The sequence below is a fragment of the Dendrobates tinctorius genome, unplaced genomic scaffold, assembly GCF_039654945.1.
Source record: "Dendrobates tinctorius isolate UK_male_01 unplaced genomic scaffold, ASM3965494v1 ptg000056l, whole genome shotgun sequence".
In the NCBI taxonomy this organism is placed as follows: Eukaryota; Metazoa; Chordata; class Amphibia; order Anura; family Dendrobatidae; genus Dendrobates; species Dendrobates tinctorius.
This window is the reverse complement of record NW_027361724.1, coordinates 12,433,747-12,450,519: the sequence shown is the minus strand read 5'-3', so window position 1 is coordinate 12,450,519 and position 16,773 is coordinate 12,433,747. Positions and strand designations below refer to the sequence as shown.

The window sequence follows — 16,773 nt, the reverse complement described above, 5'->3', positions numbered from 1 at the left end:
ACTGCAGGTCTCTGCTCTGCCCTCAACAGGGCAGAGCAGTGCGCTTGCGCCGCAGCCATTACAGGACGGGAGCAGAGGATGTCATCGCATGAAGAAGTGAGGCGTCGGACCAGACCGTAACACCCACCGGACCGGAACGCCCACCCTGGTGAGTATAATATAACGTGTTTTTCTTATCTTTCAGGTTACATCAGAGGCTTATCTATAGCATTACAGTATGCTGTAGATAAGCCCCCGATGTCTATGCCGGTAGCTGCAAGCCGAAAAAAAGGGTGACAGATTCCCTTTAAATGAACAACTTAGCTTCTCTTCCTACTTATGAGCTCATATTGTCTGCCTTCTAATGGTTACTGTATTTTATATTTTGTTTTTAATTATATGTTGTTTCTCCTTTATTTAGTTTGTGATATTATATTTTTGGAATCTTCCTCTATGCCTGGCCTTTAGAACTTCTGGAACACAGAGCTGCCTGAATCCTGTAACATCCTGCTTTACAGCCGGACTCATCAGGAATGATAGATTATATGCATTTTTGTATTTTTTGTATTTCTCTTATATATTTAAAAGTTTCCTATACATTTGTAATATGTATTAATTGTTGTGATTATCTAACTGAAATGTAACTGATATTGGCTCCTTTAATATTAAGGATATGTACTTATCTGTAAAGTTCCTGATTCCGTGCTGGTATCTAGCGCTTGGATGAATAGTGGGCATTGTTTTCCCTTAAACAATATGGCAGCGCTTGACATCCCTCACTAGTGCGCATGAACCGGGATGTGGGTGTTGCGGCCGGCGTCACTTCCGGTGTCTTTCTGTGATGTCGTGGTTCACGCAGGCGCAGTGTGGACCGCGCCGCCATCTTGACGCCGGGGGTGTCGCTCGGTATCGCCTCCACAGACCCGTGACATGCGCCACCAATGGTGCGGTTTGATCGGGTATTTAAGAGGTATGAGAGAGACACTCTGTACATCCGGTTTCCCTTCCCCAAAAGAAGCGACCGCAAAACGCGCGTAGGGGTGCGCACTCATCCGTGGACTCCAGCACGGGTAATTGACCATCAGATCTCTTCTATCCCTTTTACTCTTTTTTTACACATGGGCAGTTTCAGCAGCAGAAATGCCTGATGGGAGTTGATACCTTGTTATGAGTTATAAAATGGAATTATTTTGGTAAGGATGAAGTATAGTGTGGTCTCCCCCCCCCCATTTATTCCTCCCGTTATTTAGTTGGCATGTTCAAAATGGCACTGGCATTATATAGGATATGAACTTACCATGATGTACTTATACCTTAGGGTGGGGATTCTTTGCCCGTGCTGTGAGGCTATGTAACAGTATGCTTTGTAATTAACCGGTGCACCTTGATCTATACCATCTTATCTCTGTTTTGGTTCTTACATGAATTAAATAATTGTAGTCTGTTTATGTGTACTTATAGAATTAAAAAGATTTTTCATACTTTATGAGATTATGCAGACTCTTCATTATGGATTTTAGGCTCCATTGCTTTTTTTCTTGTGTTTCTTAGTTAGGAGGAGCTCCATAGGGTATTTACCCAATCCTAGGTAGTGAAGACTAGGAATTTGCCATTTATCATGTGTTCTGTGCTTGAGTTTCTGTTTCTTAATTCTACAAAATAGGCTTCATCTGTCAAAAGTGAAGACGGCAGTACCAGCAAATCAGATCTAAGGTTTCTTTGGGGTACTGTGGTGCCATCTGCAGGTCATTTTTCCTTACTGCAGGTTTATGTAAATTAATGTTTAAACTGTATTTTGTGATCAAATCGTGGAAGTGTGGTTTGTTTGGCTATTTTCTTGCTGAAGGGGGCAAGTTTACCTTTCAAATGGTGTATCATGTCTGTGTGTGGGTGCAGTATCACCGGGGATACAAAGGAATAACCGAAAAACAGTGTTAAGAAATAATAGAATAGATTATACTCTTTGGTGATAGTTTATTCACCTATTTCTGATAATGTTAAACTGAATCTTGAGTTTGTTGTCCTCTTTACATACATTGGGACCTTTGGTGATAATATTGCAAAATGATTAAAGTGGATCTGTCTCCAGATTCCACGGCAAGTCCTTCATATGTTATTAAATAGATCTGTTAGACCGGATGATCCTCATGTATTTGTTTTGAAAATCCATATCAGAATGGCAGCATAATGGCTGTGTAAAGTATAGCTCAGTTTCCGCCCACCAAGACTGATTGACAGTTCCTCAATGACCCTCCGCCCTGCTGCGGTTGCAGTCCCACGCTGCTCAGTACAAGCTGCAGCTGTCAGTCTGGGTAGATGGACATTGTTTATTCTTGGACTCATGAGACTTCTTATCCAGTTGACAGCACCAAATATAAAATCTGCAAAGATGCTTTTAATATTTGTCCCTGCATTTCACTAAAATGGTCTTATATAACCAAGATCATTATACTTACATAGTAACACTAGGAAGTCTACCAAAAATAATTGATATTTTTTACATTTATTATGACATGGATAGATTTAAAAAACATTCTTTACCTACAGATGACTTGTCTTTTGCCGATTTTGTGACTTTTACATTTTTTTTAGCATTGTATTCTTCTTATGTTCTTTTTACATCAAATATGTAGGAAACTATTGGATACGGAGGATGAGCTCTCTGATATCCACACAGACGCTGTGCCATTGGAAGTACGCGACTGGTTGGCATCCACTTTCACAAGAAAAATGGGAATGAGACGAAGGCGCCCAGAAGAAAAACCAAAATTTCGTAGTATTGTGCATGCAGTTCAAGCCGGTATATTTGTGGAAAGGTAATCCAAATTTGTGTTAGTGGCATGAAGACAGGTCCTATTCACTGTTCCCATGAGTGTGATTAGCATGATATTGATCTTCCAATTAAAATAGATGGGTGCTGGTAGTTGCATAAACTTTTTTTTCACCGGATGGTTGAGGACACTGATATTTACCAGCTTCATATGTAATAAATACAACCACAATCAGGTGATGGTTCTGCAGATGGGGTAACATGAGTTGCAACTAAATCTTTTGTATCAAGTGTTCTTTAACTGACTGTCCAAGACTTAATTATTGATGACTAGAGATGAGAGAACCTGAACTGACTAGGTAAGTGTCTGGTGCTAAACACCACACACAGACTTCTCCCGGAACTTTAAAAAGTTGAGGTCCTCATTGTTTTCAATGTGATTCGGGTTCTGGTTCATCTTCGGATAAAGTTCTGGTACCAGAACCAAACCTTGGAATAAAGTTTGGGTAGGGTACCAGAACCCAAACTTCCATGGGTCCGCTCATCCCTATTGAAGACCTTCTCTTAGAATAGGTCATCAATATAAGATCGGTGAGGGCCAGAAACTCAGAAATCCCATGATAAGCTGTTTGGTGAGAAATATCCAGTGTACAAACCCAAATAGCAAAGCTCCTATTGAAGTCAATGAAAGCTGAGCTGCTGAACACATTACAGGAGCTTAGATGTCCCAGCTTCGCACATTTTGTACATGCGCCCAGAGGGGGATCTTCTTACAGCTGATTGTGGGGGTGCCAAGTGTCAGACCCCTACATATCTGATAATAATGACTGATCCTAAGGTTAGCTCATCAATATATACGGTAAGTCCTGGAAATCCCTTTAAACTCCATAATCCTCCATCAAATAAACTGAAATAAAAATATTTATTTTCTTGAAAATACAATTATTAATTTTTGCAATCACGAAACATCATCTGTTATAAAACATCCAGATCTCCCTTCCTGGTCTCTCCATGTTTCTATCCTGGTCCAGACATTATACCTGAGAAGCGGGTAAGAGGAGACCCTTTGTATTTATAGCATTAAGGCTCATGCACATGACTGTGAAGAAAAAAGATGAGTGCGATCTGTCATTTTGATGGATAGTACTCGGCCCCATGTAATTCTATGGGGCTGTGCACAAGTCCAATTTTTTTTTTCTTGGACCTTGTCAGTCCGAGGAAAAAATTGTAGCATGCCCGAGTTGCATCCAATTATCAGTCAAATTTTCATGGACTGGTAGAATAAAAAAGATGGAGATTTTTTTTTATTTTCCTCATCCTAGAAAATGAGATCACACTCTGATCCAACTCTGATCAGAGTGTGATTAGCATAATCTGCCCGATTTTCTCTTGGAAGAAGCCAAAACGTTCTTGTGACCCTAGTCCTTAAGGGTAATTCAGCCTTCAGATTTCCAAAGAACGGAAGTGGAAGCCACTGCATGATGAACGTCTTCAATAGAGCTGAACGGTTCCCAGCTTATTGTCCTCCAACGCCTATAAATGTCTGCTTGGTCTTAGTTTGATGCATGGATGTTACACATTCCTTAAATAGCTCAACAATTACAACTTTTTATCTGTCTGTAGGATGTATAGGCGATCCTCCAATATGGCCGGGCTCACCTACCCATCTGCTGTCATCACTTGTTTAAAGGTAATTAAATATGTTAATGGTGTTGTTTTATGGGATACCCTGTTTGTGAGCCGAAATCAGCAAATCTGCTCTATGTGGACTTATTCCTAAAAAGCCTTATCATATTCATTGCGATACCAGGGTGTTACAGAATCCACAATGCCATAAATCTCAATTATTTTACACAGTAAACACTGCTGGAATTCATCATGGGAGGAATTTTTGAAGTCAGTTTTGCTTTTGGCAAATTTATCCAAGTGTTGCGCAACGTGTGATAAATGTGTTGCATCTATAGAATTGATCTTCTACTTTTTATGTCCTATTGGAATGTCATAAATATGGGTGAAACTCTGAAAATGCAGGAGACTTGCCTCTTCCGATGAGCGCAAAATAAAAAATGGCATAGTTGGTGCTTGATATGGCTCAGTGGTTTGCCTTTGTGCCTTGCAGCGCTGGGGTCCCTGGGTTCAATTCCCACCAAGAACAATTGTGTTCTCCCCATGTTTGCATGGGTTTCCTCCGGGTTCTCCAGTTTCCTCACACAAACCAATGACATACTGATAGGGAATGTAGATTGTGAGCCCCAATGGTGACAGTGATGATGATGTCTGTAAAGCGCTGTGGAATTAATGGTGCTATATAAGTGAGTAAAATAATTAAACAAATGGCACACAACTTTTTTTGTGATGATAAGTCCATGACACTACAATGGTGTCTTTATAAGAGGTACTGCACCATCCTGGTGACAATTACTGATGAGCGAACGTGCTGGGATAAGGTGTTATCCGAGCATGCTCATGTGCTAATCGAGTGTCTTCAGCGTGCTCGAAAAGTATGTTCGCATCCCCGCGGCTGCATGTCTCACAGCTGTTCGACAGCCTCAACACTTGGAGGAATTACCTAACAAACGGGAAATTTAATTGAATTGAGAATTTTGGATAAGAAAGTTCAGATCAGGAGGAGAAAAAAACTATTTCTTTAATAATATGTTACAAATATATGATTCTTTCATTTATGAGGAAAAAAAATTAAAATTGTTTGAAATTTTCCAACAGTGCAGTTTAAAATACTCTAAATGCAACATAGTGAGAAATTTATAAAATATTACGTTGTTTTGCTTTCTTTTACCCACAGGAGGTGGATCAGTGGTCATTTAATGTATTTTCTTTGAATGAGGCCAGTGGAGAACATGCACTAAAATTCATGGTCTATGAATTGTTTACCAGATATGACCTTATCAATCGCTTTAAGGTACGATCACTCATCCCGTGCGGCAGTCATTTCTATTCACTGTAGCTTATAATAACACAATCAGGTTGTCACTCATCTATCCTACAGCCCTAAGCAAAATAGACAAATTTGTCTAATTTTGAACCAATATTGGAACAGGAAATGTATCACTGCATGACTGAGCAAACGTGTATTCAGGAGTTGGAGTGACAACCTCTGTGGGTGATGTCAAGAATTTTAACAGCTTACATAAATAACAAACTTGCATTTAGTCCTGAGTTTTAGATTTTAGGAGGGACATTGTTTTTGAGATTCATGCATGTTATGGGTGGTTTGAGATCTCCTTTAAGCAACAGTTGTGGAACACTGGCTTCTGAATAGACAGCTTTCCATTATTTTGCAACACTGGCACTAAAGCTTAAAGTGGTTGTCTAGTCTAAATTGTTAAGTCTGCGGTCTCTCGCTACGCAACTGCAGATTTATGATTTCCCTCCAGCGGCGCACGCACTGTGCGCTATGAGGATTGGCCGATTTCTGAGACGGGAACGGTGGTGATGTATGCGTTATGCACACTCCCAGGCAGAACCCGGTCTTGTGGGCGCAGCCTTGCACCAAACACATGTATTGAGCGAGGCCGCGCCCTGTCTAGTGACGCGGTTGTCCAGTGGGAAAGGCCTTCTAGTGGGCTTGGGTGTCTAGTGAGTGCAGCCTTGCTCAATGCAAGTGTATGTAGCGAGGTGGCACCCACAAGTCGGGTTCTGCCTGGGAGTATGTATAACACACACATCACCGCCGGTCCCTGCTCAAAAAGCGGCAATTCCTCATAGCGCACAATGCGAGCGCTGGGAGATTCAGTCTGCAGTGGCACAAGGTGACTGCAGACCTTTCATTCTAGACCGGACAACCCCTTTAATAGTTGAAGGTCACACAGAGGCGGCCATACCACTGTGCAACCTGAACAGTGGCACAGGGGCCCAAGAGGTAAGAGGATCACTGTTATCTCCAAATCGGTATACAGCTTCTGTCATAGACACATTATTGTACTGCAAATGGCCCATACACTGTTCTTGCACAGGGGTCCTCTTCTGTCTTTGTCCACCACTGAGGTCACAATTGGTGATTTAAAACTGGAAGTTGCAAAACTTAACCTTATCTCAGGAATGAGCAGTTTTTGACCGAGGTTGTGGAATTATTTGGTGCTCCACAAGTCCAATCAAAGTGGCTGCTATTTTTATTCATCCTTTGATTCTGCTGTCGGTCTCTGTGGACACCCCCTGCTATAGCTTGCCCCATTTAGGCAATTTGCATGGGCATCATACCTGCCAGCTTATAAAGATCTGCCAAGCATCTCCATAATACGCTTAAAAGTGTTATCTGGGACTATTATATTTTTTTTAATATTGGTTTACGAACGAAGAGGTAGTTCTGTCGCTCCTGCTGACATCACTTCGACAAAGCAGCGGCTTCTCTTCCACTCTGCTTTGTTGAAGGGACGTGACTGTCGTCATCATGCTGATTGACAGCCGGCTCCCTGATGCCTAACTGCAGGGTGGCCGCTGTCAATCAGCATGACATAGGCAGTGATGCCCCATCGACAGAGCAGCCTAGAAGAGGAAGAGCTGCTATGTTTATGTGATGCAGCAATTATGCCAGCAAGAGCCGTATATGACGGTCCTGGGCTGGTTGGTGCCACGCAGAACAGACAGGTGGTTAACAACTACCTGCCTGTCATTTCTTAGGCCCATAGTAAAAAATGTAAATAGTCCTGGATAACCCCTTTAACATACCATATAACAACACACAACTTGGATTAACTTCAAGTTCACACATACAGTCATGGCTGAAATTGTTGGCAATAGAGATGAGCGAATTTGTTCGGATTCGGTTCCGAATACGATCAAAACTGAATATTGTTTTTGCAATATTCGTCAAACACAACTGAACGTCATTAGAGTTAATGGAAGTAGAAATTATCGAACATGTTCGGAACCGATCATAAGCGCGAATATTGTTCGAATATGGCTCGAATATGTCAAAATCAGATTCGGGGACAAAATCCAAATTCGCTCATCTCTAGTTGGCACTATTGAACTTGTTCCAGAAAATGAAGCATTTCTCTCTCAAAATTTTTGGAATTATGTTTTGTTATACACGTTTATTTCCTTTGTGTGTATTGGAACAGCACAAAAAAAAACTGAAAAGGTGGCAAATTGGACATAATTTCACACTAAACCCCAAAATGGGCCTGACAAAATTCTTGGCTCTTTTCCAAAATTGTGGATAAACAACTTTGTTTCTAGCATGTGATGCTCATTCAAACTCACCTGAGGCAAATAACAGGTTTGAGCAATATGAAAATCACACCTGAAACAAGATAAAGAGGCGAGAAGTTAACTTAATGTTTTCTTTGTTCGTCTGTGTGTGTCACATTAAGCATGGAGAACAGAAAAAGAAGAGAACTATCTGAGGACTTGAGAACCAAAATTGTTGAAAACCATCAACAATTTCAAGGTTAGAAGTCCAGAGATTTTGATGTTCCTTTGTCCATGTTGCTCAACATAATCAAGAAGTTTACAACCCATGGCACTGTAGCTAATCTCCAAGGATGTGCACAGCAGAGAAAAACTGATGAAAAATTGCACCGCAGGATAGTTTGGATGGTGGATGAGCAGCTCCAGTCAAGTTCTAAAGAAATTCAAGCTGTCCTGCCGGCTCAGGGTGCGTCAGTGTCAATACAAACTATCCATTGACATCTGAATGAAATGAAATGAAATATTATGGCTGGAGACCCAGGAGGACCTCACTGCTGACACAGAGATATAAAAAAGCTAGACCGCAGTTTTCCAAAATGTATGCGACTAAGCCAAAATACTTCTGGAAAAGCATCTTGTGGACAGATGAGATCAAGATAGAGCTTTTTGGTAAAGCACATTATTCTGAAGTTTACCAAAAACAGAATGAGACCTACAAAGAAAAGAACACAGTACCTACAGTCAAATATAGTGGAGGTTCAAAGATGTTTGTCAAAGTTTTTTGCATAATTGTTGGCTCATTGTAATAATAAGCATAATAAGCATAGCATACAGACGCTAAATTTATCCAGCATGACAGGTTATTCAGTAATGAAGAATTACCAAAAAATCAATAGGAGGTGGATGTGTAGTACCTTGCGGCAGCCAATGCAAGTAGACGGAGCAATTCGGCCCATAAAGTGACCAGCAATGTGTCCAGATCTGAATCCCATTGAACACCTGTGGAGGTATCTTAAAATTTCTGTTAGGACAAAGTGCCCTTCAAATACGAGAGACCCCGAGCAGTTTGGAAAAGAAGAGTGCTCCAAAATTTCAGTTGAGAGGTGTAAGAAACTTGTTGATGGTTATAGGAAGTCATTGATTGCAGTTATTTATTCCAAAGGGTGTGCAGCCAAATATTAAGTTGAGGGTCCCAACAATTTTGACAGGGCCATTTTAGGGGTTTTGTGTGAAATTATGTAAAAATGTGCCTTTTTTTCTCCTCTGTTTTTTTGTGTTTTTCCAATACACACAAATGAAATAAACATGTGTACCACAAAACATGTGTAAGGCTAAGTGCACACGTACCGGAACTCTCGCGGAAATTACCACGAGAATTCCGGAATTCCTTTCCGCGGGAAAATCGCATTTTAAATTCCCGCGCGAATGACCGCGAGACTTCGCGATCCCGCGAGAACGGACGTCATCGAGGGCATTTTCGCAAAGGATTACTGGGACCGGGAGTGTGGAGAGAGGCGGGAAGGCTGCATGGGACGCCGGAAGGTAAGAATAACAATATTTTTTATTTTAAATTCTATTTTTTACAGGGATATGGTACCCAAAGCCCGGAGGACAGTCTCCTCTCCTCCGGACCGTGGGTACCATCCGCAATTGTTCTGCTTACTTTTCGCATGGTGTGCACAGCCACATGTGGGAAGTAAGCGGAACAATGCATTCCTATGGGTGCGGGATCGCCGCGATTCCGCAAATTAATGAGCATGCTGCGTTTTTTACCGCGAAGCGATTCCGCCGCGGTAAAAACTGCAGCATTAGCACAGCATTGCGGAATCCCATAGAAATGCATGGGATGCTTATTTTTCACGGCAAAATCGCACGGTTAAAACCGCAACGGAAACGCGAAAAAAACGCCACGTGTGAACTCAGTCTAATAGTTTTCTTGGAGAAATGCTTCATTTTCTGACACAAATTCAAGGGTGAGTAGGGGAAAAATTACAAACACACGATGTACTAATATATAAAATAATAATCACATTAATGCGTGTACAAATGTAGTTAAATATCAATAGGTGTGGTTGAACCAATCCCCTAAAGAAAGGATGGCAGACCATCCGGTATAGACAAAAAAATTTACTCAAAGGTGGATAAGAATAGGAAATCCCATAGGATCAAACAAATGTACAACATGAATGATGATAAAATAAAAAATGAAAAATAATAATGAATGGCACAATCTTTATAGAAATAAAAATGCCTTTATTAAAATGTTGGCACAGCAATTAAGTGCATTAAAAATGTACATATATATACATAATAAAAAAGAAAAATTAATAATAACATATACAACCACATTAGCAATATATTTATGGATAATGGAAAACGAGGCTTCATTAATAATCCAGGTAAAAAAGTGCATGTGTATAGTGACACAAAAATTGCACAAAATTCATAAATGTGCCAAAAGTGCAAGAGTGCAGCTGTGTGAATAATACAAATCGCCCTAAGGCAGTGCAATTAAAACACAAAATGTAAAATACCTGTTAGCCAATTAACGCTATGTGAGTTGTATAATAACGCGCCCCAACGCGTTGGGATTTCCTATTCTTATCCACCTTTGAGTAAATTTTTTTTGACAAATTCAAGGGTGCCAACTCTTTTGGCCATGACTGTACAGTGATTCATCACTTCAGTTTGTTTGTTCGAGTTCAACTCTAAGTTGAGGTGTAATGTGCAAACAGGATTTCTTTTGCATCTGTGAGAAAGCCTCCTTATAACATCAGAGGCACACAGAGAGATAGTATGCACCTATAGATAGCACCACATTATGGACCAGTAGTATAGTCAAATGCATGAGGCCGCACTGGATATTTTCTCTTCTTATAAGGATTGCATTATCCCCACCACATTGACCTGCATGATGAAGTTGCTTTTGATGTGACTTTTCTAATCTTTTGTAGATCCCTGTTGCTTGTCTCGTAGCATTTGTGGAAGCTCTGGAAGTTGGTTACAGCAAATACAAAAATCCGTACCACAACCTGATTCATGCAGCTGACGTTACCCAAACTGTGCACTACATAATGCTTCATACGGGTATCATGGTGAGCAATTTTAATTATAGATTTTTTAACGGGTTTTAAACGTCCTTTTGATGGTGCGGCGGCCGCACCAAAATGCAACACGTTACGTTTGGCGCAGTTTGCCGCACCGTCAAAAGGACGCATGCGCCGGCAAAAGCATACTTGCAGACGGCCTACGTACACAATGCTAAAGATAGGGTACGCAGGCCGCATGCAGCGGCATGCGCCCATAGGCGGAGCTGACCGGAGGAGGCGCGGCAGGGGGCGGAGCTTCCCTGTGAGCGTCCGCTGCGCCTCCAAACGCTAATGTGAAACCAGCCTGATTGGATTATTTACCGTACATATGTGCAAAGGCAAATGTTATTCAAAACCTTGAGTTAATTGACAGAGGGTTTTATTAATGAAGTTCAATGAGATAAAAGTCATATAAAGCCAAGTTCACGCATCCAATATACACAGATTATGCTCAGATCGCAATACCCCACCGGACCTTGTAGGCTATATGTGGTCAGGACACCCCGCAGTTGGGTGAGGCATTGCGATATGAGAACAGTTTGTGTTTTCTAGATGTGTGAAACCAGCCTCATATAAAGAGCAAACATAGTCACACAGAGGAAGGAAAAATCTGCCCTACGTGTAGGAATCAGTGTGTATGTGTATTCTATGTCATTATAACTATATTTAATTATATTAAAAACTACTTACAGAGGGCATCTGTCGGCACTATGGGTTAGGGGGGTAGTCTGCTGCAACTGCTGTGTACAAGGGGCACTCAGCTGGAAATAATCTACTTGTTATGTAGGCATCCTGATGGGATTGCAATAGGGGGTCTTCTAGCTATCCTCTTCTATGGTTGCAATAAGTATTATGTTAGCACAGTATGGCAGCATGTGTTTCTGTGTGCTGCATGGAAGCATTAGGTATTATGTTAGCACAGTATGGCAGCATGTGTTTCTCTGTGCTGCATGGAAGCATTAGGTATTATGTTAGCACAGTGTGGCAGTATGTGTTTCTGTGTGCTGTATGGAAGCATTAGGTATTATGTTAGCACAGTATAGCAGCATGTGTTTCTCTGTGCTGCATGGAAGCATTAGGTATTATGTTAGCACAGTGTGGCAGTATGTGTTTCTCTGTGCTGCATGGAAGCATTAGGTATTATGTTAGCACAGTATAGCAGCATGTGTTTCTGTGTGCTGGATGGAAGCATTAGGTATTATGTTAGCACAGTGTGGCAGCATGTGTTTCTCTGTGCTGCATGGAAGCATTAGGTATTATGTTAGCACAGTATGGCAGCATGTGTTTCTCTGTGCTGCATGGAAGCATTAGGTATTATGTTAGCACAGTGTGGCAGTATGTGTTTCTGTGTGCTGTATGGAAGCATTAGGTATTATGTTAGCACAGTATAGCAGCATGTGTTTCTCTGTGCTGGATGGAAGCATTAGGTATTATGTTAGCACAGTGTGGCAGTATGTGTTTCTCTGTGCTGGATGGAAGCATTAGGTATTATGTTAGCACAGTATGGCAGCATGTGTTTCTCTGTGCTGTTTGGAAGCATTAGGTATTATGTTAGCACAGTATGGCAGTATGTGTTTCTGTGTGCTATATGGAAGCATTAGGTATTATGTTAGCACAGTGTGGCAGTATGTGTTTCTGTGTGCTATATGGAAGCATTAGGTATTATGTTAGCACAGTGTGGCAGTATGTGTTTCTCTGTGCTGTATGGAAGCATTAGTTATTATGTTAGCACAGTATGGCAGTATGTGTTTCTCTGTGCTGGATGGAAGCATTAGGTATTATGTTAGCACAGTATGGCAGCATGTGTTTCTCTGTGCTGTTTGGAAGCATTAGGTATTATGTTAGCACAGTATGGCAGTATGTGTTTCTGTGTGCTGTATGGAAGCATTAGGTATTATGTTAGCACAGTATGGCAGAATGTGTTTCTCTGTGCTGTATGGAAGCATTAGGTATTATGTTAGCACAGTATGGCAGAATGTGTTTCTCTGTGCTGTATGGAAGCATTAGGTATTATGTTAGCACAGTATGGCAGTATGCGTTTCTCTGTGCTATATGGAAGCATTAGGTATTATGTTAGCACAGTATGGCAGTATGCGTTTCTCTGTGCTATATGGAAGCATTAGGTATTATGTTAGCACAGTATGGCAGTATGTGTTTCTGTGTGCTGTATGGAAGCATTAGGTATTATGTTAGCACAGTATGGCAGTATGTGTTTCTGTGTGCTGTATGGAAGCATTAGGTATTATGTTAGCACAGTATGGCAGTATGTGTTTCTGTGTGCTGTATGGAAGCATTAGGCATTATGTTAGCACAGTATGGCAGTATGTGTTTCTGTGTGCTGTTTGGAAGCATTAGGTATTATGTTAGCACAGTATGGCAGCATGTGCTTCTGTGTGCTGTATGGAAGCATTAGGTGTTATGTTAGCACAGTATGGCAGCATGTGTTTCTCTGTGCTGTATGGAAGCATTAGGCATTATGTTAGCACAGTATGGCAGCATGTGTTTCTGTGTGCTGTATGGAAGCATTAGGTATTATGTTAGCACAGTATGGCAGTATGTGTTTCTGTGTGCTGTTTGGAAGCATTAGGTATTATGTTAGCACAGTATGGCAGTATGTGCTTCTGTGTGCTGTATGGAAGCATTAGGTGTTATGTTAGCACAGTATGGCAGTATGTGTTTCTGTGTGCTATATGGAAGCATTAGGTATTATGTTAGCACAGTATGGCAGCATGTGTTTCTCTGTGCTGTATGGAAGAATTAGGTATTATATTAGCACAGTATGGCAGCATGTGTTTCTGTGTGCTGTATGGAAGCATTAGGTATTATGTTAGCACAGTATGGCAGTATGTGTTTCTCTGTGCTGTATGGAAGCATTAGGTATTATGTTAGCACAGTATGGCAGCATGTGTTTCTGTGTGCTGTATGGAAGCATTAGGTATTATGTTAGCACAGTATGGCAGTATGTGTTTCTGTGTGCTGTATGGAAGCATTAGGTATTATGTTAGCACAGTATGGCAGTATGTGTTTCTGTGTGCTGTATGGAAGCATTAGGTATTATGTTAGAACAGTATGGCAGCATGTGTTTCTGTGTGCTGTATGGAAGCATTAGGTATTATGTTAGCACAGTATGGCAGTATGTGTTTCTGTGTGCTGTATGGAAGCATTAGGTATTATGTTAGTGTAGGGAAGGTGACCTGACGGACAGACGGACTAGTCAGAGTGAAGAAAGATAGGTTTGCACAGTGTAGGTAGGAGACAGTGATTACAGTGGGGAAACAACTAGAAAAGTGTAGTGGACGTGCAGTACCTTGGGATGACCATTAGATGGCAGGGTGGAGTGTGAGTAAAGGACTTTACAGCAGCTTAGGGCTTTAGAAACCGTTGGTCATGGGGGGCGTGGTAACAGTTAGAGTGACAGTTTCAAGGAACCGGGGGAGTTATAAATTCTGAGGGAGGGTTCCAGAAAGTTCCAGTCCCCAGGGGGAGCCCAGGTGACAGGAGGACTTCGCCAGTCTGTGTGCCCTGAGGAGAATCCGACCAAGGGGACTGAGGAGAGGGAAACGTCAGGGGGTGGTCCTGACAGAAAGATACCGCAGAAGAGACGAGGCAGTGAGTGCCGTATACCGTATTTGACACGACGACTGACCAGTGAAAGCGCTGTTGGTTTTTGGGCCTAGGGCGGCCACAGTGGCGGACCTGGCAGGAGCGTCGAATAAGTGAAGGAGGGACAGTACGCATATGTACCTCCCTATTGTATAAGTACGGTGTGCAAACGGCTCTGGAAACGGAGGGCCGATAAGTGAAGAAACGTGCGGTGTGCTGCGGAGGCCGTCAGGCGGACGGCAAGCAAAGAAATAAACTTGGACCTGTTGCACCCAGAATCTGCCTCATCGTGTCTCTGTTATCATCGCTGCGCGGTACAAAAGTAGGACCACCCCCCCCCCCCCAGCTCGGCACCCCACCACCGACACTACATTTGGCGTAGTCGGCAGGATCGCCGCCGCTAATACCTCATCTTCTGTGGCAGACCTGCCTCAAAAAAAAATGGAAAAGGACTTAGTCTACTCAGTCTGGAATACAATTACCGGTGGATTACAATTTGTTTACCAGTGGATTATAAATGAGGAGCGCAGTGACGAATCTGTGTGGCCAGTAGAGGATCCGGGGCGGTACCAGAGACAGTGCAGTATGGCAGCGCTCCTTCAACGCAGAGGCGAGGTCCGGGTGTTCGCGGTAGTTCCGAATGGATTGGGACCCCCTCCAACGTACCCCCGTGGACAGCAGTATGTGTCCGGAGGCCGACGTTTCCAAGCATTGGACCCTGACAGGTGGGTGGAGAGGCCTACCAACGCTCCACCCCGCAGAGGGAGTGACACCGAAGGAAAGCCTGGGAGCGACTGTTTGGCGCCATTCGATTGCTGCCCACCGGACGGTATGAGACGCTGCGGAAGTCGGGGTATTGGCCGCCTAGAATGGCAGTGGCGGCAGGAGAACGAGCTGAGACAGAAGACGTCATCTTCGGGTCCATGGGCAAGAAGAGGAATCTGTGCGGAGCCCGTGCGGAACCAGAAGGAGCGGCCGCCATTGATACCGACGGAGAGTCTCCTTGCGGAGCCCCTGAGTCTGGAGGCTAGGCCCGCTGAGCAGCGAATTGGAGAGCGGAGGCTGCGGGATGAGCCGTGCGGTGGTGTGACGGAGGCCGTGGCGCCGAGGAAGGTGAGAGTTCCCCCGGCCTTGCCGACAGCTTCACAAGCGGCCCCTATCATTTTGCCACAACACGCAGCCTCCAGTGTACCGGAAGGCCCGGCTGCGGAGGGCCCTATGCTATACGTGGGATTGAGCAGGGCCCTAGCTCCCGTTCCCGAACCTTCCCGCCCGGAGTCACCAGGGCGGGGCTTATTTACAGAAAGCGCGGTTGCGCTCCCTCGACCGGTGTCAGCCTCATCGCCCGGACCGGCCGTTACCCCGGCTTTGCTAGGAGTTGTGGATGCGGCCTACCGGGTGGCCGCGGTGAAGCCAGTATTGGAACCGGCTGGGGGCTGTTTATCGGGCCCTGTGGACCAGCCCTCCGGAGTCACGGCTGCTCCTATCCGCTACCTGGCCCCAGTGGCTGCGGGGCCACAGATATCATCGGCCGCCTCTACCCCACGCCCTTTCTCGGCAAGGTCCCACCCATCGGACTCTGGGACTGGTGCGGTACCCTCCGTTTGGGTTGCGGAGGTTATTAAGGGAAAGAAGACACGGGAGAAAGCGATTTGGAAACAGCTGCATGACAAGGGGGAGGCTGGCATGGCAGAGAAGAGATCGCAGGGGCGGCTGGTATACACCGACCTCGAGAAGGGGTACGGTTTCATCCGTGATAAGACTGGCCAGAAAGTGTATGTGAACGTGGCCTCTATACGGCATGGCCGGGCTCTGGAAGTAGGGGACTTGGTCTCTTATTATAAGGAATACTGCCCCCGCGGGTATTATGCGGTGGCAGTACTGGCGGAGCCTGAGCAAAGCGGACCCCCGTAAAAAAAAAAGGACTGTTATGGACACTCTCGGTTCCCCCAGGAGTTCCACGGCTGTGGAGCCCTCACCTCTGTCCATTGAGAGTGGTATAGACTGTCAGGAGTTCGATGCACCGTTGTGCGGATTATAAGGACAGTTGCAGTTAAAAAAAAAAAAAATGTTTTGTTGTAATCTGATGCAATTATTTTTCGTTTCTCTCTTTTCTTATGTTTCATGTATGGAAAGCAAAAGTTGATTGCCTGACAGAGCGGGAATATGTAAAAGAGAGGG

The 16,773-nt window shown here is 43.4% G+C and overlaps 1 protein-coding gene across 2 annotated transcripts in view; it reads left to right on the top strand.

The window, feature by feature from the left end:
* Positions 1–16,773, top strand: part of PDE1A (phosphodiesterase 1A) — a 317,847-nt gene that overhangs the window by 257,695 nt on the left and 43,379 nt on the right. For both annotated transcript variants that reach the window (XM_073577497.1, XM_073577498.1), the window contains exons 3-6: positions 2,613–2,795; positions 4,373–4,439; positions 5,553–5,669; positions 10,855–10,995. In XM_073577497.1, the coding sequence (XP_073433598.1) occupies positions 2,613–2,795; positions 4,373–4,439; positions 5,553–5,669; positions 10,855–10,995 (508 nt within the window). The remainder of the gene's footprint in view (positions 1–2,612; positions 2,796–4,372; positions 4,440–5,552; positions 5,670–10,854; positions 10,996–16,773) is intronic.